The sequence below is a fragment of the Bos javanicus genome, chromosome 13, assembly GCF_032452875.1.
Source record: "Bos javanicus breed banteng chromosome 13, ARS-OSU_banteng_1.0, whole genome shotgun sequence".
Lineage (NCBI taxonomy): Eukaryota > Metazoa > Chordata > Mammalia > Artiodactyla > Bovidae > Bos > Bos javanicus.
Window position 1 is genome coordinate 31,320,978 of NC_083880.1, and position 27,060 is coordinate 31,348,037.

The window sequence follows — 27,060 nt, forward strand, 5'->3', positions numbered from 1 at the left end:
AAATGTTCCCTCGCTACTGCACCTCCCACCTCCTTTAATCCACTGCAGACATTGTATGGACTGAAGGAGTTGTTACCGGCAGAGTCACCCCCAGTGACTGCACCAAAACCCACCAGCTCCACCCCACTCCCCCAGATTTACACGTCAATCATGTCACTGTAACAATGAGGAATCTCTGACAGTGATCAGACAGACAATTTTGAAAGACCCTGACAAATTCTCATGTCAAAAACTTTAAGAATTCCTGCTCACAAAACCTTGGGAATTTGAGGGTCATCAGCTTGCTCTCCCCTTTCTCATGGCCTCACTTGTACTATGTTGAGGGGACCTGCTGATCTGTCAAAACCACCAGCAGGAAGAGAGGGCCAGCTCAGTGCCACGCTCTTCCAACAGCTCCAAGATACTGACTCCAGTCCTCAGAGTTGAGAGCTGTCCCCAGACCAAGTCCCAACGTGAGTAAGCTGGTGATTCGTCCCCCAGGTATACAAGAGGACACATCAGAAGTGTAATTGGCACACGAGCATGCAAGATAAAAGGAGTGCTGAGGGGTTTATCTTTTGAGTCCCATCAGTTTGAATGTGGTGCTGTCAGCTAGTCCCCATTAAAAAGCACAGGAAGTGAAAGACACTGATTACAATGAAAAGTGACAGGAGGCCGGACTCACCCACCTCCACGTAATGCATATTTATCTTTCCATCAGATGGACATATTTACTATAAACACCGGAAAAACCATAGCGAAGCCATTCATTTAAATGCCAGAAAAATAGTACAAGATGCTAATTTGACCTTAGTGAAACAGATCGGGCGTCACTGACACCACTCACAATGGCTTGAAACAGAATTTACCAAGATGATTAATTAGAGCTTATTGGATTAGGTCAAGAGTGTCTCAAATGGGAAAAAAGGGGGGAAAAGGGGGAGGGGGGGGGAGAAAGAGGAGAAAAAGTTTGGATCCACAGCAAACCTCTTTAATAGCAGACACAACTTACCTCTGTTTATGCCTCCCTAAATTAATCTCATCCTGCACGTCTAGAAAGAGAAACTAACACCCTGATCCTGGAGATTTCGTTATGGACATATAAAAAGAAAAACTATGACTGTCCGTAAGACTTTTTAAGGAACCAATCAATTAATGGTATAATGGGAACAAAACAGGTTTGGCTTCCTTTTTCAGTGGAAACTGTTTTTCCCTCTGATGATGATGCAGGATTGAACACCAGTGGTAAACTTGGCAATTAGGAAATATTTTCATGAACTACACGACAGAGAGAGCACCAGAAATTTCTGCTCACCAAATCTGGGGGAATTTAGGGATCGTGCAGTCCACCTTCAAAACACACTTCAAATCCCCTCAGAACTGGGATTAGGGTCTCAGCGGAGAGAGAACAGGACCATTCGCTACAAAAACAATGAAAGCAGCAGCGTATTACCTGTTACAGCAGTGATCACACGTGACTTGTCACCCTCACTGTCAGCTGCCGGGGCTCCAATACCCAAACGTGACCGTGGTGTCACTCTGCCCTCGCTTCTGGCTAAAAACGAACTGATCTGCCTGTCTCCTGCTCACGAGGGGCCCTCACTGCCACTCTTAATTCTCCATAATCAACAGCTCTGTGACATTGCTTCAAGCTGTATATAATGCAACACACACATAAATTCACGACACAAGTCCCTCAACATCACATTCTGCTCTGTTTCGCCGAACTCACACAAATTCTTGCCACAGGATCAGAAAAGCATTCAAGTCTGCAGGAAATACAGCAAGCACAAAGACACACAATCAGACATGAGACAGGACAGCGGGCCCCGTCATTAACACCTTTTAAGCCACAGCTCTAAGAATAAAACAGCCCACGTTAGTCACACAAGATTATGCTTTACCAAGAGGTGTGAAACCTTCTATACATTAACTGTACCACTCCCAATGCCTGGGACAATTTTCCCTGGAAATCAGACTCAAGAACTTGAAAAACGCAGATGTAAATTTCTATCACTTCTACAATTTTATGCTCCCCACCCGCCGCCATCAAGCAGGGAAAGAAAGTATATCAATAATGACATTTTCCCCTTTTGAGGAGAAAGTAGAAATGAAAGCTAACAATGTTTTGCTCTGAAAAAATTCAACTTTAAAACAAGATTTTCTTTTTGTTGTAGATCACTTTTTAAAAAGTCTTTACTGAATTTTTTACAATATTATTTATTTTATGGTTTGGTTTTTTGGCCATGAGACAGGTGGGATCTGGCTCCCGACCAGGGGTCAATCCCACACCCCCTGCACTGGAAGATAAAGTGTTAATCACTGAACCACCAAGGAAGTCCTCCAACAGTTTTTTGATAAGCTTCTCTTTTCCCATAAAATAATAACGGAAGTCTCAGCATTTCAGGTCACTGCAGCAGTTTGCATGCCCAAAGGGGACCATTATCGGAGGAACAATGTCCTGTCTTCTTTCAATTTATATACATGAAAAATTGAGGAAAAAATCCTCAAAACAGAGAAAACTACAAAATACAGGAAGACAGTACGCTCAGATATCTTAGTGCCATCTCAGTACCCTTTCACTTTGCCCAAAAAATCATTTGTCATTACTGTCGAGGAAAACAGAAGAATTAGCAGTTCCGCCACGTTACCTACAAGTCAGAAATTGTGAACAGAGGACAGCAATGGTTGACTCACTTGTTAGCTTGTTGTGGCTGAGGACCAGCTGTGTGATGTGGGACAGGGTGACTGGAAAAGAAAAGAGAAAAACACAGTTAATGTACCCAAATTACACTCACGTTCCTGCAAGGTGACCTGCTAAGTTCTTTTGACAGGTTGGAGTGTTACCACTCACAAAAATAGACGCAGGGATTCACAGAAGGCTGTCTGTTCAATGTCAAACTGCATGAGGAAAAGCCACACAATAAATGGTGCAATTAGAACAGCGAGTTAGCGCTAATGGAATTTTAGCACTAACGGCATTAACGTCACAGGAACAAACAGGACAAGGGCCAGTGAGCTCTGCTTGGCGACCTGGAGCGCTGGTCCAGCCTCAACAATCCATCTCACTAAGGGAACCATCAGGAAATCTGGGAGGAACAACCTTCCCCAGCCCATGCTTAGAAAACCAGCCCGTCAACACAGACGGACCACTGCTTCCCGAGTCACTGTCAACCCCGAAATGTTCCTACATGCTCTCGATGACCAGAGGAAAAGCCCTCCACATGTTCCTCTCAAGTGTGGTTGACATTTCAAAGAAGCAGCAGATGGCTCACCAGTTTCAAACACGATCATGGAAGCTTAAACTGCTGAAAAAGACTAGATTTGCCTTTAAAAAAGAAAAGAAAAAGGGTTTTCCAAGTACCAACAAAGAAAATATGTATACAAATTCACCAAAAAAAGAAAAAAGCCAGTGGGGGTTAAAAAGTGACCTCAACTTGGGGTTCTAAAACTTCACTTTGTCGTCAGCAAGCTCTCTCTCTCTGTATATACATGTGTGTGTGTGTGTGTGGGTGTGGGTGTGGGTGTATATATATACTTACTGACATAATATGTATACACCCATATATTTATTATTTGTTAAATTTACATTTATATGTAAATTATATACATTTACCTTTTATTATTTATACATATTAAATTGTATATTTATATGTATAAATCTAAATGATTATATACTATTTATACTAATTAGTGTACTTAATATATATTAAAGTTTTAAATGTGAAATATATATTTGTGAAGAAACATATTAGAAATTTTTCCAATATTCTTTTTATATGAACCTTATTTTAATGCGACAGTTTTTTTCCCTTCAAGAAACGCTAAGACAAATATTTTTTCTCAAGAACAGTCTCAGGATTGGAACCCAGTACATGTATGGATGTGAGAGTCGGACTGTGAAGAAGGCTGAGCGCCGAAGAATTGATGCTTTTGAAGTGTGGTGTTGGAGAAGACTCTTGAGAGTCCCTTGGACTGCAAGGAGATCCAACCAGTCCATTCTGAAGGAGATCAGCCCTGGGATTTCTTTGGAAGCAATGATGCTAAAGCTGAAACTCCAGTACTTTGGCCACCTCATGCAAAGAGTTGACTCATTGGAAAAGATTCTGATGCTGGGAGGGATTGGGGGCAGGAGGAGAAGGGGACGACAGAGGATGAGATGGCTGGATGGCATCACTGACTCGATGGACATGAGTCTGAGTGAACTCCGGGAGTTGGTGATGGACAGGGAGGCCTGGCGTGCTGCGATTCATGGGGTCGCAAAGAGTCGGACACAACGGAGAGACTGATCTGATCTGATCTGATCCTTGAAAAAAATATGCATCACCCCGACTGCAACTTCTAAGCATTTTTCTTTTGTTCAAACTATCACAAAGTTACAGAAAAGTTCAAAGTACAATACAAAGACCCATTTCTCTGTCCTGACTCATAAACTTTATGTCCAATAAAATTTAGGGTATTCCTACAAAGATATTCCCCTGCACAGTACATCATTATCATCTGATCCTCAGCCCTCAGCCACCCCAGTTTCACCAAATGTCCCAAACAGTTCTTTAACAGAGATGGATCCAGTTTAGAATCCACAATGTACGTAGCTGCCAGGCCTCGTCAAGTCACCTCTTAGCCTGGATCACGGTTTCCTTGACTTTCAAGACCACGGAGATTGTGAAGCACACAGGCCAAGGTATTTTGTATTATGTCTTGCGTGTGGTTTTGTCCTTTAATTTTCATTGGAGTCTAGCTGCTTTACAGTGTTGTGTTAGTTTCTGCTGTACAACAAAGTGAATCAGCTGTACATACACATGTATCTCCTCTTCTTCAGATTTACTTTCATTTGAGTCACCACAGAGCACTGTGACCTTTGTGTATTCCTGATTAGCTCACGTTTGCACCATCAGCAGGAATCCTGGGGAAATGCCGTCGTCTTCTCACTGCATCCTATCAGCTGGCACAGATTTCAATCCGTTCCATTACCGTGACCTTCCCTCGATCACCTGAGTCTGCCAGGCTTCTCCACTGTACAGTTACCCTTTGCCCTTGTAATTAGCATTTTCTAAGGGGAGTAGGAGCAAGGATACCTACACTACGTAACAATCCTGTCCCACATGTGTTCCGTGGTCCCCAACTGGGGCAATTTTGATCCTCGTGGAACATTAGGCCATGTCTGGAGGCTCTTTTGATTCTACCAACTATGACCACTAGAAACTCTAAACCTTCCTATGTGACACACCTTGTATTTCTGTTGCATTAGTGTTAGTTGCTCAGTTGTGTCCGGCTCTTGGTGACCCCATGGACTGCACCCACCAGGCTCTTCTGTCCCTGGAATTCTCTGGGCAAGAATACTGGAATGGGTTGTCATTTCCTTCTCCAGGGGAATCTTCCCAACTCAGGGATCGAACCCAGGTCTCCTGCATGGCAGGCGAATTCTTTACCATCTGAGGCACCACTGGTGCTGAACACTGATCTAAGCAGTGGCGTCTAGGGCCCAGGGCTGCTGCTAAACATCCTACAAATGCACCAGGCAGCCCACCCAAGAAAGAATCATCCAGTCTAACATCCAGGAGGCTGCTGTGGAGAAATCACAAATTCATTTTACTTCCATTTGTATGGCTTTGTGGTTTCCCATCTCAGTCAACGGGTTACCATCATTTGTTCAGATTATGGTCGCTGATGTGGCTGGTGTGAATCCCCCATCCAAGCTGGCTGCCTGGTCCTTTTGACACGTCCCCCTCACTTGCTGAGTACTTCTACTCTTTGGCATGAGACAGTCAAACTCATCTTGCACTTTTACTGTCACAGGCCTGGAATCCATCAGCATTTCTCCAGTGAGCTTTGCTTCTTTTTTGTGTGCAGAAAATGGTCCTTAGAAGCCAAAATCTGGGCCCTAGATGTGCTCATTGTTATTTGAGGTCTCAGTATTCTCAGGTGATGGAATTAGAGAACACACACACATCTCTGCAGATTTCACTATATTATTGAAAATCCCAAGTTCACACCAAGAGATCAATTTCAACACAACCCTGCATGGTTCATTCTAGTGTTCTCCCTTTCCTGTTTGTAGTTCCCTAACAGTGAGAACTCTGGCTTCCCTTATCTTTAAGCTACTTACGTATGCAGTCAGTACCCCTACATGTAACTGCACGAAGCGCAGTTATCTCACATCTGGGTGTGAACAGCTCTATGCTGACCTGCAGGGACACTGAGTCAAGGTCAAGATGAGTAGGCAAGCTCGAGATGTGTCATGTTCTGTTCAAAGCAGCAGAGACCTTGGAGGCTCTAGGACCAGCTTGTTCACACATCCAGGGATATGCAGGTCATTGGCTTACACTTGGCTGCAGATGGCTGACCAGTCGCACACAAAAGACCGTGCTAGAGATTTCAGTCCAAGCATTCTCAACACCCGGACTACTCAGATATGTCTAGAAAGTTCACATCTGGAGACAAAGTATGTCCTAAGCAACTAAGAAACGCCCCTGAGGCAGGGAAGGGTGGTGGACTGCGCCAGTAAGCCCCTGGGGCCCCTATGGTCACCTGTGCTTTCTTATCCCTGCTAAGCTATGTCCTGTGCCTTTATAAACTCCCTGGGTGAGTGGGCTCTGCGGAACCTTCTGGGTTCTTTCAACTATGCAACCTATGTATTAATGTAGTAATCCATCACCCCACGCCCTTTCTTCCTAGCTGGACACCTGTCCAACTCAACCTCCTCACCTGCTTGCCTACCTACCTCAACCTGATCCCACTCGGGCTCAGACCCCCCAAGCCAGGCTCCCTACCCTGCACAGATGCTCTCCTCACCGCACTCGTGGTTCCATACCCGGCTCTGGACCACATGCCCACCGCCACCCTCCTACCCCCAAAGCTTGAATGTGTCTCTTTTTCTGTTGCACTTACTGACTTTAAGATTGAATCTTCAGGGAATGAAGAAGAGAAAGGCAAAGCAAAAGAGCAATTTTACAATTTTAAAAGCATTACCATGATCACTTCTAACATGTGAAGCTAGATTTTAGACACTGCATAGCATCTTGCACACATCTATAAGAGTTAAGATTGTTCCTGTCCACTAGATATAGCATTCCTTTATCTCTGAGGCATATAGTCTGATATGAAAACAAAAAATCTCCAAGAGCAGCCTTCACATAAAACCAGATAAAATAGATTGAAAGATAATGTAAGTTGAGACAGTAGCCAGAGTCATATGAGAACAAACTGGAAATAACAGGAGTTACACCAGAGTTTCTCTCACTTATACATGGGTAGTACAGAGTTTCTGGTTTCTTGCTGCCCAGCCATTCCCAATGCGTGAATCCCACCTCACAGTCCAAAGGGGCTGCCTAAGCTTAGCCATCATGTCTATATTCCCCTTAGGAAGATGGAAAGGGGAAAAAAACCCTTCCAAGAAATTGCACTTCCACTTATAATACAGTGATGCCTAAATGCAAAAGAGGTGAATTACAAGTGACCACATGCAAGATAAAATTAGGGATTTTAAAACCAACAAAGATGGTGCAAACCAAAACTGGCAGACACTCACACTAAGCAAATACTTTGTCTGAGTGTCACAGAAATAATTCTGCTTGCCAAAAAAAGACCCTGATAATTCAATATCCTGCCTTAATTTTTCCTAAAATATCACAACTACCTTAATTAAGATGAAAAAAACTTTGCTCTTCTCCCAGCTAACATTCATAATGAAAGATTTAATAAGAGAAAGTTGGGTTTTTTCAACCCTTTCATTGCCTTTTCTATTATACAAGCATTTAGCAGGAGAGAAAATGAAGTTTGAAAGTTCTTTTTTTTTTAATAGAGAAATGTATGTGTTGTTTCACCTGATCACATTACTATTAATAGATGTATTTTTCTTTCTCATTATTGCTACAGGGCTACATATTAAATAAGAAGGAGAAAAATAAGAACAGAAAAGGCAAAGTTAATAAAAGTCCTTTGAGGAAATATTTAGGGCAACAAAAGACTCTGGGCTGGGTCTGCTGGGAGGGCAGTTAAGTTGGACAGAATTGAAATCTCAGAATCAATCACAAAGCCTGTGACAGGCAAAGACCAAAGAGCCAGACATATATTCAAGCAGCTGCCACTCCCCTCCACTTGGCCATGCAGAGTCTATTGTGGATCTTATACTGACACTGCACTGGTTAAAAAGAAGGGAGAAAAGGTCTACTAAAATAGAATGGGTTATTTAAAAGTACAAAAGCCACCCTAGTCAATCACGTGGGCAAAATGGAATCAGGTCTCCCCACTGACCTGCCCTGCTACTTCCTCACACACTAGGAAATCTTCCAGGGCAGGAGTAGCCTAGCTTCAGGCCCTGCTAGTCATACACTGTCCGAAAGCAGTGGCAGCAGAACAGTGATGACAAACTGTTATTAAAGGTCCTAAAGCAATATTGAGCCCTGTTTTGCCCAGGCATTTTCAAAGTAGAATAGACTTCCAAAAGTCAACTAAATAACCGAGAAAGTGTGCTGGCATACAATTAACGCTGCCGTGCCCTGGCTCTCATTCTGTCTCTAGCCTTTAGAAATGGTATGTGGGTAGGAAAGGAATATACTGGGGGACTGGGACTGATTATATACATACTACTACTATAAAATGACAACTAATAAGGACCTACTATATAGCACAGGGAACTCTACTCAATACTCTGTAATGACCTATATGGGAAAAGGATCCAAATAAGAGCGGAGGGCTATATATATGTATTACTGAATCACTTTGCTGTACACCTGAAACTCACACCTTTGTAAATCAACTCCAATATATGCCAATATAAAATAGAAATAAACAAGAGCAAATTAAAAACAAAAAAAAAAGAAATGGTATGTGGGTGAACACTGTCTCAGGCCAAAATGAACGTGTGGGGAAGAAAATCGTGGGTAGAGGGCTGTCTGAAGGTGAAGGGGGTGGAGAAGGGTGAGATAGCTGGTGCTGTGTGTGTGACTGATGATGGTTTATTCTCCGGCCAAGGATGGAATCAGCCAGAAAGTGCTAAATGATTAAAGAAAAACTGGCTGTTTCAGTAACTTCCATCAGAGACCCATTCAGGCACTCACGGACTGGACATTCACCAGGCACGTTCAGCATAGCAATGGTGTCTTCCCTGGAGATCTCCGAGAAGTAATGTCAGATGTAGAGAACGCACGTATGGACACCAAGGGGGAGAGGCAGGGTGGAATGAATGGGAGATTAGGACTGACATGCATTCGCTATTATGTACAAAACAGACAACTATTTCATACATAGTATACCGTTTTATACACAGTATACTATTTTATACATGGTACATAGCTCAGGGAACTGTACTCAGTGCTCTGTGTTGATCTAAATGGAAAGAAAAATAAAATAAAAAAAGAGGGGATATATGTATACATATAGCTGATTCACTTTGCTATACAGTAGAAACTAATACAATACTATAAAGCAACTATACCACAATAAAAAATTTTTAAATAAAAAGAAATAAGCAAAAGAAATAAAACATAAAAAGCAGCAGCAATGTCAAGCATGCATCCTCATTAGACTGGGACAGTCCTGGATTATACCCAGTGTCCCTCTCAAAACTGTCCTGGTTTGAATGATAAGCCACACAGCCCCTCAATTTAGGCAATAGAGAATATAGAACTGGACTTGGAAGACAGACAGAAGTTGGAGCTTACGGAAGCAGTTCTAGCCTTATCTGAGCACAGAAATGAAAAACCGGGAAGGTCCAGGACTGGGTGGGCCAGCCAGCATTATAATGGACTACATTCAGAACCATCAAAGGACTAGCCAACACTCCTAGAAAAGAATCATCATGTCTGGATAATGCATGGAAGCAGATATTATTTCAAATAGGTTCAGCTTTTTTCCCTTCATCATCCGGTAGACAGCATAAGAGAAATAGAAGCAGGATGAAATCCACAGCACCAGATGACGACATGGCAGACCTGCTTTCAAAACAATCCAACAAATCACAGAGATGAGCCACACCGGAAACTGCCTCTCCAGCTTTCAGTCTGGCAAATCAGAAGCAAATTATTCCTCTGGTGGCACTTCAGAAAGGTTTAAAAAGTTCCAGCTTCACAGAATGACATTTACATCCAGAGGAAAAAACACAGCCTAACGGGAATACTTGGAAACGCACGCAGTGACTCGGGACTTGCAAGTTTCTGCCACCCTGTCGAAGGCCAGAACTGGGCCTCTCGGTAGCTGAGCTGGTAACGAATCCACCTGCAGTGTGGAAGACCCTGGTTCGATTTCTGGGTCAGGAAGAGCCGCTGGAGAAGGGATAGGCTACCCACTCCAGTATTCTTAGAGGGCTTCCGTGGTGGCCCAGTTGGTAAAGAATTCGACCCCAACACGGGAGATCTGGGTTCAATCCCTGGGTTGGGAAGATCCCCTGGTGAAGGGGAACGGCTACCCACTCCAGTATTTTGGCGTGGAGAAATCCATGGACTGTATAGTTCATGGGGTCGCAAAGAGTCAGGCACAACTGAGTGGCCTTCACTGGCTGGTTCCCAATGAACAATTCTGGAACACTGGTCACCAAAAATTGGACTGTAACTATCAGCTCATTTCACCGGCTGCATTCCCCATGGAAGCAATCAGAAAAATACAGCTACCATCAGAAGACAAATAGTCTACCCCTTTGCGACGACTCTTGAGGGATCGAATACTGCATTGGGAGAACAGCTGTACCCTCCCTGAGACGCTCAGAGAGGGTCACTTTTGACTTGTTTTACAATTCCAGGGGGACACCCTTCAAATTCAGTGCAACTCTGTAGATTACACTGCAAACAGGACGCTCTATTCATTCAATTCCTCCCAAAGTGGTTGACGGAAAAGAAGAATTCATTTGAACTGAAAATACAGGATGGTCCAAAAGGCTGTTCTGACCACTTTGGGTCCCAAGTCTCCACAATGTGTGATTAAAACACCTGCCCATGTCACATGCTAACGTTATTTCACCCCTGGCAGAAGGATGCAGGTTCAGATCCTCTTAAATATGCAGCTTCTGATGATATATTTAAGTGAAGACAGACAATAAAATATTTGATACCAAGATATAGTATAAATATCATATTCATCCACACGCCCAGAATCCTAAGAAGTATTCCTTTGAATTTTGTTCATAATTTAAAACTTCAGGAAAAAAAAAAAATCCATGGTATAAAAGCTTTCCTTGACTTCACAACTAAATACTGTGGCGAGGTAGAAGTGTTTTTGTAGCAAGTTTTCAAAACTGGTTTCATGACTGAGTCCTATTTACAGATAAAGGGTCCCTCAACCACAATGACTTGCTTTTTCACTCAACAGAAAGCAATTTATCTGATGATTTTTAAAATGTGACATCTCGTTCTATACATAAATAAGAGCAGAGAATTCACATGTTCTGAGAATCCCCATAAGATGGTCACTGACTGAGGCTTCAGTGTCTACAGGAACATTAAGTCAAAAGATGCTAGACCCAGAGCACTGTGATACTGACAAGGCAGAGCCAACAGCCTTCCCGTCCAAACACATCACCTTACAGTCTCTCCTTCAGGAACAAAGAAAAACTTTAAATTCAAAAATGCCCAGGAGAATTAAAGAGGAAAATACAAGTACACAGATATTTATTGCTCTCAGGGGATGTGTAGGGTGATAGGAATAAATGCTCTATGAATTACAAACTGTTTGCAAGGCACTGTATTAGGTTGGTGTTGACAGAGATGGAAAATGCGTGAAGACATAGTTACTGTCCTCAAGGAGTTTACTCTATAATAGGAAAAGTGAAAGTGAAGTCGCTCAGTCGTGTCCGACTCTTTGCAACCCCACAGACTGTAGCCCACCAGGCTCCTCCGTCCATGGGATTTTCCAGGCAAGAGTACTGGAGTGGGTTGCCATTTCCTTCTCCAGAGGATCTTCCCGACCCAGGGATCGAACGCGGGTCTCCCGCATTGCGGGCAGACGCTTCACCATCTGAGCCACCAGGGAGGTCTATAATAAGGGGAGGTAACAAAAACCTATGACACACTGTATATACATGCCACATCTTTATCCATTCTTCCACGGATGGACATTTAGGTTGTTCCGCCGTGTATTAGCCATAGAAAGGAATGAAACTGGCTCATCTGTAGCGATGTGAATGGACCTAGAGATTGTCATACAGAGTGAGGTGAGTCACAAATAGAGAAACAAACGTATGGACAGCAAGGGGAAGCGGGGTGGGAGGAACTGGGAGAGTGGGACCGACACGCACACACTACTGACACTATATAAACACGAGACAACGAATGAGAACCTACCGTGTAGCACAGGGAGCCCTACTCAGGGCTCTGTGGTGACTGGAATGGGAAGGGAGTCCTACAGGGAGGGGATGTATGTATACACACAGCTGATTCACTTTGCTACACTGCAGAAACTAACACATCACGGTAAAGTAACTGTACTCCAACAAATATTTTAAAATTTTAAAAATAAATAAAATAAATTTCCTTTGTTCATCTCAAAAAAACAAAAACCTGTGATACAGGCAGATTAGCAGCACCTTAAGGAGGTAAGCTGATTACAAACTCCCATTAAAAAGGCAATGTTGGAAGGTTTTCCTCAGGCTTCTCAGTCCATGGGATTCTCCAGGCAAGAACACTGGAGTGGGTTGCCATTTCTTTCTCCAGGGGATCTTCCCGACCCAGGGATCAAATCTGGTTCTCCTGCATTACAAGCAGATCCTTTCTCTGACTGAGCCACCATACTTCCTATATCAATATGTTATGCTGGGCACTGAATCACCACTTATAAGAATCAAAAATGTTAAAATAAAGTAGTCATGACAAGAATGTTTATCAAATATATGTGCTGCCATGGTTCTAAGAATTTTATTACCTCATTTATTCATCACAGTAGGAATAGGGCTTCCCCGGTGGCTTAGAGGGTAAAGCGTCTGTCTGCAATGTGGGAGATCCCTGTGTCGGGAAGACCCCCTGGAGAAGGAAATGGCAACCCACTCCAGTATTCTTGCCTGGAAAATCCCATGGACAGAGGAGCCTGGTAGGCTGCAGTCCATGGGGTCACAAAGAGTCAGACACGACTGACTTCACTTTGACTTTTCACTTTCATTCCTCATAGTAACCCTAACAGATATAGCACTATTATTCTCTGCCTCCCTCCCAATATTTTGGGTGACGGAAATGAGATCCAGAGAAGTCAGACAGCCTGCTCACAGTTTCAGCTCTAGGAAATAGACTCTTTACAAGCCGTCTCCAAACAAGAATCTAATTAATTCTGACTGTACTTTACTACAAGCCAAACAAATCCAGCAAATAGCCACAAACAGAAGACTGTATATCATTTTAAGATGTTCAAAAGATAACACCTGGACTTGAAGTAAAAAAAAAAAAAAATCTTTCCAGCATCTAGAAAAAAAAGACATAAGAAAATAAAATCAGATCATCAGACTTCTTGACAGCAAGGCTTTACACCAAGAAAAACAGGATAACACACTAACAATACTCCAAGAAATAAATTATAAGTCTTCAGTTAAGGCTGACTTTCAAGTAAAAGGGCCCCAACTTTACTGTCAATAAGCACAACTCTGGTGATTAGGCTTCCCTGGTGGCTCAAATGGTAAAGACCTCACCTGCAATGCTGGAGACCCTGGTTCAATCCCTGGGTTGGGAAGATCCCCTGGAGAAGGAAATGTCTACCCACTCCAGTATTCTTGCCTGGAGAATCCCATGGACAGAAGAACCCAGTGGGCTACAGTCCGTGGGACTGCAAAGAGTTGGACACGACTGGATGACTAACATTTTCACTGGTGATATTATCCTCTTGAGCTCTGGAGCAATCTACCAGAGTACATGTTTCAGACATTCAAAATGATTAGAGATACTGACCTGAGGGCTGTATCTGATGAGCATGAAAGATGAGCATGAAAGACATTAAGTTCCTGGGTGGTGGATTCTTACCAAGGGAACCTGAATGGAAGCGACACATGTCCCTTCCAGACCAAGACCCTCAGGGCAGTGGATTTGCTAAGACCTCTGAGTGCTGGCTGCCCAGCTCTGAGCCAGCAGATGAGGACAATGCCCTGTGTGGCACGGAGAAAGGAATAGAAGGAAGTGGACATCCTTGAAGGCTACCAGGGGCAGAGATGCATACTCATCCTAAGCTGTGCTGTGAAGGAGAAAAACTTTTTAGATTCTTTAAGCCAGGAGTCCCCAGTCCTCAGACCATGAACCAGTACAGGTACGCTGTACTTGGCCTGTGGAATTTCCTAAGTGACAGACCAAGGAAGCTTTGTTATGTTAATGAGATGACTTCTGGAGGCTGCTAGCCAGGGCAGCCAGACCTGTGACTGGAACCACCCTCGCAAATCAATTCTTTCTAACTTGATCTTAAGAGTCAGTGCGACCAACCCCAAGGAAAATCACAGCACATTTATTTTATGAATGTCAACAAGCTAATCCTAAAAGGGATAATGGAAAGGCAAAAGGCTCCAAGTAGCCAATCAGATCAAATCAGTCACTCAGTCGTGTCCAACTCTTTGCGACCCCATGAATCACAGCACGCCAGGCCTCCCTGTCCATCACCAACTCCCGGAGTTCACTCAGACTCATGAGTCCATCGAGTCAGTGATGCCATCCAGCCATCTCATCCTCTGTCGTCCCCTTCTCTCGCCCCCAATCCCTCCCAGCATCAGAGTCTTTTCCCATGAGTCAACTCTTCGCATGAGGTGGCCAAAGTACTGGAGTTTCAGCTTTAGCATCATTGCTTCCAAAGAAATCCCAGGGCTGATCTCCTTCAGAATGGACTGGTTGGATCTCCTTGCAGTCCAAGGGACTCTCAAGAGTCTTCTCCAACACCACACTTCAAAAGCATCAATTCTTCGGCACTCAGCCTTCTTCACAGTCCAACTCTCACATCCATACATGAACACAGGAAAAACCAGAGCCTTGACTAGACAGACCTTTGTTGGCAAAGTAATGTCTCTGCTTTTGAATATGCTATCTAGGTTGGTCATAACTTTCCTTCCAAGGAGTAAGCGTCTTTTAATTTCATGGCTGCAGTCACCATCTGCAGTGATTTCGGAGCCCCCCAAAATAAAGTCTGACACTGTTTCCACTGTTTCCCCATCTATTTCCCATGAAGTGATGGGACCAGATGCCATGATCTTCGTTTTCTGAATGTTGAGCTTTAAGCCAACTTTTTCACTCTCCACTTTCACTTTCATCAAGAGGCTTTTGAGTTCCTCTTCACTTTCTGCCATAAGCATGGTGTCATCTGCATATCTGAGGTTATTGATATTTCTCCCGGCAATCTTGATTCCAGCTTGTGCTTCTTCCAGCCCAGCGTTTCTCATGATGTACTCTGCATATAAGTTAAATAAACAGGGTGACAATATACAGCCTTGACGTGCTCCTTTTCCTATTTGGAACCAGTCTGTTGTTCCATGTCCAGTTCTAACTGTTGCTTCCTGACCAGCATACAAATTTCTCAAGAGGCAGATCAGGTGGTCTGGTATTCCCATCTCTTTCAGAATTTTCCACAGTTTATTGTGATCCACACAGTCAAAGGTTTTGTCATAGTCAATAAAGCAGAAATAGATGTTTTTCTGGAACTCTTATTTTTTCCATGATCCAGCGGATGTCAGCAATTTGATCTCTGGTTCCTCTGCCTTTTCTAAAACCAGCTTGAACATCAGGAAGTTCATGGTTCACATATTGCTGAAGCCTGGTCTGGAGAATTTTGAGCACTGCTTTACTAGCGTGTGAGATGAATGCAATTGTGCGGTAGTTTGAGTGTTCTTTGGCATTCTTTGCCTTTCTTTGGGACTGCATTGAAAACTGACCTTTTCCAGTCCTGTGGCCACTGCTGAGTTTTCCAAATTTGCTGGCATACTGAGTGCAGCACTTTCACAGCATCATCTTTCAGGATTTGGAATAGCTCAACTGGAATTCTATCACCTCCACTAGCTTTGTTTGTAGTGATGCTTTCTAAGGCCCACTTGACTTCACATTCCAGGATGTCCGGCTCTAGGTCAGTGATCACAGCATCGTGATTATCTGGGTCATGAAGATCTTTTTTGTACAGTTCTTCTGTGTATTCTTGCCATCTCTTCTTAATTATCTTCTGCTTCTGTTAGGTCCATACCATTTCTGTCCTTTATCGAGCCCATTTTTGCATGAAATGTTCCTTTGGTATCTCTGATTTTCTTGACGAGATCTCTAGTCTTTCCCATTCTGTTGTTTTCCTCTATTTCTTTGCATTGATCGCTGAGGAAGGCTTTCTTATCTCTTCTTGCTATTCTTTGGAGCTCTGCATTCAGATGTTTATATCTTTCCTTTTTATCCTTTGCTTTTTGCTTCTCTTCTTTTCACAGCTATTTAAAATACTAAAAAAGAAAAACTCAGAAAGTTGTCACGTCCCAACACAAAACTTACTGTATATAGCCACAGCCAACAATGGATGAGAAAAGATAAACCAATGAAACATCAGAGAACCAAGAAGCAGACTACACAGATACAATCAACTGGTCTCTGACAAGGGAGCAAAGGCAATTCAATGGGAAAAGGACAATGTTTTCAACCAGTGGTGCTGGAACTTGACGTCTATATAAGGAGAAAAAAAGAAGAAAGAACCTAGACACAACTTGTAACTTCAAGAAATATTAACTCAAAGTGGTTCACTCTCTTAAATGTAAAATGTAAAAGCATAAAGTCCTAGAGGGAAAATCTAGGCAGTCCTTGACCTGGTAATGATGTCTTAGATACAACACTAAAAGCATTATCAGGAAAAAGAAAAAAAAGAAAAAAGGTGTGTTAACTGGCTGAGAATTCATTAAAAACACTTCTCCTCTGTAAAAGACAATGTTAATAACATGGAAAGGAGAGCCACAGACTGAGACAAAAGTTTTTGCAAAACATGAATCTAATATAGGACATCTTTGTAAAATACATCAAGAAATTTTAAATTCAACAATATGAAAGCAAGATCAGATCAGATCAGATCAGTCGCTCAGTCATGTCCGACTCCTTGTGACCCCATGAATCACAGCACGCCAGGCCTCCCTGTCCATCACCAACTCCCGGAGTTCACTCAGACTCATGTCCATCGAGTCGGTGATGCCATCCAGCCATCTCATCCTCTGTCGTCCCCTTCTCCTCTCGCCCCCAATCCCTCCCAGCATCAGAGTCTCTTCCAATGAGTCAACTCTTTGCATGAGGTGGCCAAAGTACTGGAGTTTCAGCTTTAGCATCATTCCTTCCAAAGAAATCCCAGGGCTGATCTCCTTCAGATGGACTGGTTGGATCTCCTTGCAGTCCAAGGGACTCTCAACAGTCTTCTCCAACACCACACTTCAAAAGCATCAATTCTTCGGCACTCAGCCTTCTTCACAGTCCAACTCTCACATCCATACATGAACACAGGAAAAACCAGAGCCTTGACTAGATGAACCTCTGTTGGCAAAGTAATGTCTCTGCTTTTGACTATGCTATCTAGGTTGGTCATAACTTTCCTTCCAAGGAATAAGCGTCTTTTAATTTCATGGCTGCAGTCACCATATGCAGTGATTTTGGAGCCCCAAAAAATAAAGTCTGACACTGTTTCCACTGTTTCCCCATCTATTTCCATTGAAGTGATAGGACCAGATGCCATGATCTTCATTTTCTGAATGTTGAGCTTTAAGCCAACTTTTTCACTCTCTACTTTCACTTTCATCAAGAGGCTTTTGAGTTCCTCTTCACTTTCTGCCATAAGGGTGGTGTCATCTGCATAGCTGAGGTTATTGATATTTCTCCCGGCAATCTTGATTCCAGCTTGTGCTTCTTCCAAACCTGCGTTTCACATGATGTACTCTGCATATAAGTTAAATAAACAGGGTGACAATACACAGCCTTGACGTACTCCTTTTCCTATTTGGAACCAGTCTGTTGTTTCATGTCCAGTTCTAACTGTTGCTTCCTGACCTGCATACAAATTTCTCAAGAGGCAGATCAGGTGGTCTGGTATTCCCATCTCTTTCAGAATTTTCCACAGTTTATTGTGATCCACACAGTCAAAGGTTTGTCATAGTCAATAAAGCAGAAATAGATGTTTTTCTGGAACTCTCTTATTTTTCCCATGATCCAGCGGATGTCAGCAATTTGATCTCTGGTTCCTCTGCCTTTTCTAAAACCAGCTTGAACATCAGGAAGTTCACGGTTCACGTATTGCTGAAGCCTGGCCTGGAGAATTTTGAGCACTGCTTTACTAGCGTGTGAGATGAGTGCAATTGTGCGGTAGTTTGAGTGTTCTTTGGCATTGCCTTTCTTTGGCATTGCAATGAAAACTAACCTTTTCCAGTCCTGTGGCCACTGCTGAGTTTTCCAAATTTGCTGGCATACTGAGTGCAGCACTTTCACAGCATCATCTTTCAGGATTTGGAATAGCTCAACTGGAATTCTATCACCTCCACTAGCTTTGTTTGTAGTGATGCTTTCTAAGGCCCACTTGACTTCACATTCCAGGATGTCCGGCTCTAGGTCAGTGATCACAGCATCGTGATTATCTGGGTCATGAAGATCTTTTTTGTACAGTTCTTCTGTGTATTCTTGCCATCTCTTCTTAATATCTTCTGCTTCTGTTAGGTCCATACCATTTCTGTCCTTTATCGAGCCCATTTTTGCATGAAATGTTCCTTTGGTATCTCTGATTTTCTTGACGAGATCTCTAGTCTTTCCCATTCTGTTGTTTTCCTCTATTTCTTTGCATTGATCGCTGAGGAAGGCTTTCTTATCTCTTCTTGCTATTCTTTGGAGCTCTGCATTCAGATGTTTATATCTTTCCTTTTTATCCTTTGCTTTTTGCTTCTCTTCTTTTCACAGCTATTTAAAATACTAAAAAAGAAAAACTCAGAAAGTTGTCACGTCCCAACACAAAACTTACTGTATATAGCCACAGCCAACAATGGATGAGAAAAGATAAACCAATGAAACATCAGAGAACCAAGAAGCAGACTCACACAGATACAATCAACTGGTCTCTGACAAGGGAGCAAAGGCAATTCAATGGGAAAAGGACAATGTTTTCAACCAATGGTGCTGGAACTTGACGTCTATATAAGGAGAAAAAAAGAAAAAAGAACCTAGACACAACTTGTAACTTCGAGAAATATTAACTCAAAGTGGTTCACTCTCTTAAATGTAAAATGTAAAAGCATAAAGTCCTAGAGGGAAAATCTAGGCAGTCCTTGACCTGGTAATGATGTCTTAGATACAACACTAAAAGCATTATCAGGAAAAAGAAAAAAAAGAAAAAAGGTGTGTCAACTGGCTGAGAATTCATTAAAAACACTTCTCCTCTGTAAAAGACAATGTTAATAAAATGGAAAGGAGAGCCACAGACTGAGACAAAAGTTTTTGCAAAACATGAATCTAATATAGGCCATCTTTGTAAAATACATCAAGAAATTTTAAATTTAACAATATGAAAGCAAGATCAGATCAGATCAGTCGCTCAGTCGTGTCTGACTCCTTGCAACCCCATGAATCGCAGCACGCCAGGCCTCCCTGTCCATCACCAACTCCCGGAGTTCAGACTCATGTCCATCGAGTCAGTGATGCCATCCAGCCATCTCATCCTCAGTTGTCCCCTTCTCCTCCTGCCCCCAATCCCTCCCAGCATCAGAGTCTTTCCCAATGAGTCAACTCTTTGCATGAGGTGGCCAAAGTACTGGAGTTTCAGCTTTAGCATCATTCCTTCCAAAGAAATCCCAGGGCTGATCTCCTTCAGAATGGACTGGTTGGATCTCCTTGCAGTCCAAGGGACTCTCAACAGTCTTCTCCAACACCACACTTCAAAAGCATCAATTCTTCGGCACCCAGCCTTCTTCACAGTCCAACTCTCACATCCATACATGAACACAGGAAAAACCATAGCCTTGACTAGACGAGCCTTTGTTGGCAAAGTAATGTCTCTGCTTTTGAACATGCTATCTATGTTCGTCATAACTTTCCTTCCAAGGAGTAAGCATCTTTTAATTTCATGGCTGCAGTTACCATCTGCAGTGATTTTGGAGCCCCCCAAAATAAAGTCTGACACTGTTTCCACTGTTTCCCCATCTATTTCCCATGAAGTGATGGGACCAGATGCCATGATCTTCGTTTTCTGAATGTTGAGCTTTAAGCCAACTTTTTCACTCTCCACTTACACTTTCATCAAGAGGCTTTTGAGTTCCTCTTCACTTTCTGCCATAAGGGTGGTGTCAGCTGCATATCTGAGGTTATTGATATTTCTCCCAGCAATCTTGATTCCAGCTTGTGTTTCTTCCAGTCCAGCGTTTCTCATGATGTCCTCTGCATATAAGTTAAATTAAAAAATGGGCCACGATTCATACTATATGCAAGTATCAAGTCACGGAGCACTACACCTGAAACAACTACTGTACATCAACTACATTTCAATAAAAAATAATTTAAAGCATAAAAGAAAAGAAAACCTACACAAAATAGACCTCACTTAAAAAAAAAAAAATAGGCCAAAGACCTTAATAGACACCACAAGGAAGATAAGCAGATGGCAAACAAATATACGAAAAGATTTTCCACATCACCTGCCATGAGAGAACTGCACACTGAAACAATGAGGTTCAGAGAGTCAATTCCTAGGGATTGATAATAAGTCAAGGGTCCCCAAGGAGGAGAAAGGGGTCTGGGGCTCTCCAAGTGGAGACAGGGGTCTGGAATTCTCGAGGAGAAAGGGACAAATTTTTTTTCCTCTATGTTCTTTAGTCTTAGTCAATTACACAACTCAGTTTAAACTCTGTACTAGGGATTATACAACAACAGTGTATCCTGCTGAAGGACAGTGTCTCCTTCCTGAAAACCCTCTGACTAATCCTGTTATCTTAGAATGTATATTATGGGAGTGGGTTTGGTAGGATCTTTCTATTGTTAAATTCTCATCTTGTTATCCTAAAATGTAAATTGTGGGAGTGGGTCTGGTAAAATTTTCACAAACTTGAGACATTCTTTTCATTCATTGTAATAACTAATTAAAAAGTATATAACTCCCTTGCTAACACTAGAGGGGGGGCACTCTCCATCCCCCTTATGATGTCTGTGTCAGATGCTTTCTCTCTTTTACACTTTAATAAAACTTTATTACACAAAAGCTCTGAGTGATCAAGCCTCGTCTCTGGCCCCGGATTGAATTCTTCTCTTCCAGAGGCCAAGAATCCCAGCATCTCTCGTGGTTCAGCAGCAACCTTTCAAGATACTGCTACAAGTCTATTACGATGGCCAAAATCAAGAACACTGAGAACACCAAATATTGAGAAGGATGTGGAGCAACAGGAACTCTTATTCATGGCTGGGGGACGTATGAAATGGCTCAGCTACTTGGAAGTCCGTGTGTTGGTTTCTTAGGACACCAAGCATATTCTTACCCTACAATCCAGCAGTCGTGCTCCTTCGCATTTACCAAAAGGAGTCAAAGAACACGTTCACACAAAAATCTGCACATGCATGTTTACAGCAGCTTTACTCAGACAAAACTGGAAAGCAGCCAAGATGTCCTTCAATAGGTGAAAGGATAAATGAAGCGTGGTGCATCCAGACAACGGAATTTTAGTCAATAATAAAAACATACAAGCCAGCAAGCCAAGAAAAGACACAGAAGAACCTGAAACGAGTATGACTAAGTCAAAGAAGTCTTTCTTTAAAGGTTACGTGCTATATGGCTTCAACTATGTCACGTTCTAGAAAATGCAAAACTACAGAGACATAAAATTTCAGTGATTGCCTGGGGTTCGGTGTCAGGTAAGTAGAAAGAGAACGGGGGAAAAGAAACCACAAAGGGTATGCAGGGCAGTGAAACTACTCCGTAAGACACTGAATCTGTTAAAAGCCATGAAGTGTCTATGTTTCTGCTTTGCAAATAGATTCATTTATTCAATTTTTCTAGATTCCACACATATGCAGTAATAAACGACGTTTGTTTCTCTCTTTCTGGCTTATTTCACTCCATCTCTAGGTCCATCCACATCTCTGCAAATGGCATGATTTCATTCTTTTTATGGCTGAATAATATTCCATTGCGTATATGTACCACATCTTCTTTATCTATTCCTCTGCTGATGGACACTTAGGTTGCTTCCATGTCCTGGGTATTGTAAGCAGTGCTGCAATGAACACTGGGGTGCACGAATCTTTTGGATTGTTTTCTCCAGGTATATACCCAGGAATAGGATTGCTGGGTCATATAGATGATTCACTTTGCTGTGCAGCAGAAACACCACACTGTAAAGCAACTATACTCTAATAAATTTTTTAAAGCTATCACGTGTTACAACACAGAGAGCAGACAACAATGTAAACTGTGAATTTTAGTTAGTAAATCAATGCTGCTTCATCAACTGTAACAAAAGTACCACTCCAATGCCAGATTTTAACAACAGGGGAAACTGGAGGTTTAATAACAGGGAAAACTGTTGTAAAAAATGAAGTATGATTTTTTTTTTTTTTAAAGGAGGAGAATGGGGAGAGAACATGCATGAAACAACTGCTTCCAGCAATATCTTGGTGGAAATATCAGCATTGTTAATTGTGTATAATTGACCAGTTGTGTGTAAGGTACCAAAAACATAACTGTGAGATAGTCTAACATCATTAGAATCCTTGAGAATCAGGATTCTCCGAGTGGAAGAAAAGTAGAGACACAGCATTGAAGAAGTTCACTAAAAGCCCTGCAGTGTCATATTTGAATTGGACCCACCAGTAAAGTCTTTAGGTATTTTAATTCTTACATAGCGGACACAGGGGTGGGGAAGGAGATGGTGGGATGAATTGAGAGTGGCATTGACATATAATACACTATCATGTGTAGAACAGATAGCTGGTGGGAAGCTCCTGTACACCACAGGGGACTCAGCTTGGTGCTCTGTGGGTGACCTAGAGGGGTGGGACGGGATATATATATATGTATGTATGTATGTACGTACGTACAAATATGGCTGATTCATTTCTAAGAAACCAACACATTATAAAGCAATTACACTCCAATAAAAAAGGAATGTTATTAAGCCTTTGCCAGTCATTTATGTTTCAAATATTTCCCCCATATTTGGGACTCTTGCTTACATTTTAAAGAGTGTCCAAGGGCACACCCCATGACCCAGTAAGTCCACCCTTAACCTGTAACCAACAGACAGGAACATGTGTGCGGACATGGCCACAGCAGCAGTACTGGTGCCAGCCCTAGCCTGGGAGCCACCCAAACATCCATCAGCAGCAGCACAGATGTGGGAACTTGGGCTGTCACACCCTGGATCTGTTAACCAGCATCATGACACAAATGAACCTCATGAATAAGATGCCGAGCATGAGAACCAAAGAGCGGAGATCGTACTGTAAGCCCTCCTTCCTTTGAATGATGCCGATCAACTGGCAAAGGAAATCTACACTGTCAAGAGTCAGGACCCTGTCTTGACTCTCAAGAGTCAGGAGGTGCCGATCGCCTTCAGTTTCTTGGTTTAAAGATCTGTCAGGCTGTACGGTCAGGTGTGCAATTACCTACAGGAACACTCCGATAAAGGCATTTTGAAATGGACCTTTTTAAAAAACAATGTGTACGTGTCTGGGGAAGAAGTAGATTGCTGTTTCCTGAGCCCAGTCAGCTGGAGTGTGGGAAGGTCAGATCCCTGAATACATTCCTCGATGGATACGGAATCAGTAGCCCATACAGGTAGGGGAGGCGGCTTCCGGAGCCAGCAGGCACTCAGTGGACGCTTGCCGAATTAGTGGTTTAATCTTTGTATGTGCACCTGACTCTCGAAAATGTTAGTGACATCAGAGAGCAAGAAAGCATGAGCTACAGCACAGCTTCGGAAGTCTGACTGCCTGGCTTCAAGTCTACTACTCATTAGTGTACTAATACTTAAACACTTATTAGTGTACTGAAGCTCTGGGAATCTCTGGGTCCTCAACTGCAAACTGGATAGTGAGAACAATGACGATGATGACAACAATCCTAATGGAGCTGTGGGGTTTAAGAGAAATAATCCAGGGACTTCCTGGTGATCCAGTGACTAAGACTCTTCTCTCCCAGTGCAGGCAGCCTGGGTATGATCCCTAGTCAGGGAATGAGATCCCACATGCTGCAACTAAGATCAAAGATCCTGTGTGTCTGGCAAAGACTCGGCATAGCCAAATAATATTAAAAAAAAAAAAAGAAATAATCTATATGCAGAGCTGCACACAATGCCCGGCATGTGGTAAGCAGTGTGTGCATGTATGGATTAATACTCTCATGTATATAGCTTCAGTTACCTATTATTTTTATCCTTCTAGCAAAGAGTGTACAACTTGAAGAATACATAATAGGCTGCATAGGCATCTTTCACAAAGCCTGAAGATGGAAATATTCACAGCTGTAAAAAATCAACTGTCTTGTCTATGCAAACATTTGCCCAATAACCATTTGGATACTGAGGTTGCAAACTGTGTCACCAATTTCTGCACTGTGCTCTGAAAAACCAAGCGTCCAAGACCCCCTCCAGTTCACTACCTGGTCTGAGGTGTGCCTCTCATTAGCCCACTTTATGCTTAAGAACTGTTCTGAGTCTGGAGGCACCATTAACGCATACGCACAGAAACATATTAAGTGAAAAGGCTCTTGATGAATAACAGGTAAACTGCAACTACAGTTACCGTTTCATGCAACTCAGGTTTATTCTACTGTGATATATGAAGACAGAAAAAATGAATTAGCACATAGTAAAAACAACAACAACAACTCATATGTGACTGTTAAGTCCAATTAAGAATAATAGCTTTTCACTAAAGCCTTAAGAAACTAGGAGGTTCAGAATTAACCCTGACCAGACAGAGACGAAGTTGCTTCTACCGCTTTGTTCGACAGTTCAAGTCCTGCAGCAACGTGATAAACCTCAGTTTCCAAGCCGGAGGGTTGCAAGAATGATGCATTTTCTTGGCCTAGCACAGTGTTTGTTTTTTTTAATTGGAGGCTAACTGCCTTAGTGTTGTGTTTCTGCTATACAGCAAAGCGAATCAGCTCTAAGTACACGTATATCCCCTCTCTCGATGCTTTTTGTTTCTTAACGCCACCATCTATTTCTGGACTCCCTATTCCACTGGTCTACATGTCTGTTCTTATACCAATACGGTCCCTAGGTCAGTGTTTTTAAAGAATTCTGAAACTGACTGGCATGAGGTGAGCCCCGCCAGTCCAGCTTAACCCTGGAAGCCATCATTCCTTAAGGCCTGAGCCACACAGCACAAGATTACAGAACACAGCTGTTAGACACACCCAGGTGTGTGTAACGTGTGAGGCTGGGATTTTCTCAACCTTCTGTCTGCTCGCATGTGAAACACATCCGCACCAGAGGCTGATGTGAGAAGCACTCACGGGTGCGCCACTCAGAACTTCCAATGCAGACGTGATGGGCTGATGGTGGCCCTTCAAAGTCCTCTGGTGAAGCCCTGACCCCAGGGATCTCAGAGTGAGACTGTATTTGGAGTCAGAACTTTCAAAGTGTGATGAAGTAATGAAGCCACTAAGGCAGGCCGTAATCCAAGTTGAATGGCATCATCTCGGGCACAGGAAGTGGACACAGAGAGGGTCCAGGAACCCATGTCAGCAGAGGCCACGTGACACAAGACCGAAGGTGGCTGTCTGCAAAGGAGAAAGGCCTCACAAGAAACCAACCCTGCCGACACTACCATCTGAGACTTCCGGCCTCCAAAACTATGAACAATCACCGTCTGTTGCTGAAGCTCCTTGGTCCACGGTGTGCGATACGGTCCTGTTGTTGCTGTTCAGTCGTGTTCAACTCTCTGTGACCCCATGGACTACAGCACACGGGCTTCCCGGTCCTTCACTATCTCCCAGAGCTTGCTCAAACTCATGTCCATCGAGTCAGTGATGCCATCCAACCATCTCGTCCTCTGTCATCCCCTCCTCCTCCTGCCTTCAATCGTTCCCAGCATCAGGGTCTTTTCCAGTGAGCCGGCTCTTCGCATCAGGTGGCCAAAGTGTCCCTATGGTAGCCCTAGCAGACTAATAAGGCAGACGATGTTATGCCAACATTCATCTTTTGGGCTTTACCGATACCTCAAATCCAAAACACTGTTTTACACTGTTTAGCATCACACACCAATGAAATCTGCCCAAAGGGGACCCGGCAAATTCCATTTCACCCCCATCTTTCACTGGGAAACATGCTGACTGATCAGCAGCTCTCTGTCCAGAAGACTCTGTGCTGTCCGAGGAGACTCCAGGTCCACAAGGCAGTTCACAAGCCAGCATCAACGATGCTCTGGGCCAGACAGTTCATAACAAACTGTCTGGAGGTTTTTCAAACCGTGAGCTTCACAGATCAAATGACATAAACGAAGGTATCTCCTGACCTGAAGAAAGAGACGTGATGAGGAGGGAGGGAGAGAGTGCCCAGGTGGCAGTGGACACTGGGGCAGGAGAGGCTGTATTTAGTCTTCTGAGGGACCGGGAGCAAAATGCAGAGGCTCGGCACTGCCCCCTACTGGCCAGGCATGTGCTCTACATGGACTGCTCTTGCAACATTTTTATGCTCTTTGGCTGAAACAAATAAACCAACCTGTGCAGACTTGCTATTCAAAGAAGCAAGAACCTTTACCCAATGTAAAAATATCATCTCTAGCTTCTGCTCTATGATAGTGGATTTTGTTATATTTAGACTAGGTTTTCTTTAAACCAGGCTCATGTACTTTTAGGGAAGGGAGAGACGGGGTCTGGTTTTCAAGTACTATTCTTAGCAATTCTAGCACTGGTTTTCACAATTAAGAGCTGGCTAAAAGGCAAAGCAGTGGACGTTATGGTTTCTTATGGTGACAATCTACTTCAGATCTATTAAATAGCCTTTAGTTTTCTTAGAAGAGCACATATTAATTCATCACTGGATAATTTAGAGCATCAGTAAGGAAGAAAAGTCCCAGAGAGACTCAATTTACATACTGTCCATCATGGAAAGAAAATACACTCAATACTGGATGGCAAATAATATTTTAATTATTAACTGAAAAACTGCCAATGGTTTTGATATCCACCTCTTAGGCTCAACAGACCCAAGCCCATCAC

General features: G+C 42.9%; 1 protein-coding gene across 2 annotated transcripts in view; it reads right to left on the reverse strand.

The window, feature by feature from the left end:
• The window catches only part of RSU1 (Ras suppressor protein 1), a 215,162-nt gene that overhangs the window by 182,519 nt on the left and 5,583 nt on the right, over positions 1 to 27,060 (reverse strand). The window contains exon 3 of one of the 2 annotated variants that reach the window (XM_061436136.1): positions 2,677 to 2,727. The exons of the other annotated variant lie outside the window; for it this stretch is intronic. Coding sequence (XP_061292120.1) covers positions 2,677 to 2,727 — 51 coding nt within the window. The remainder of the gene's footprint in view (positions 1 to 2,676; positions 2,728 to 27,060) is intronic. 2 annotated transcript variants of the gene reach the window in all.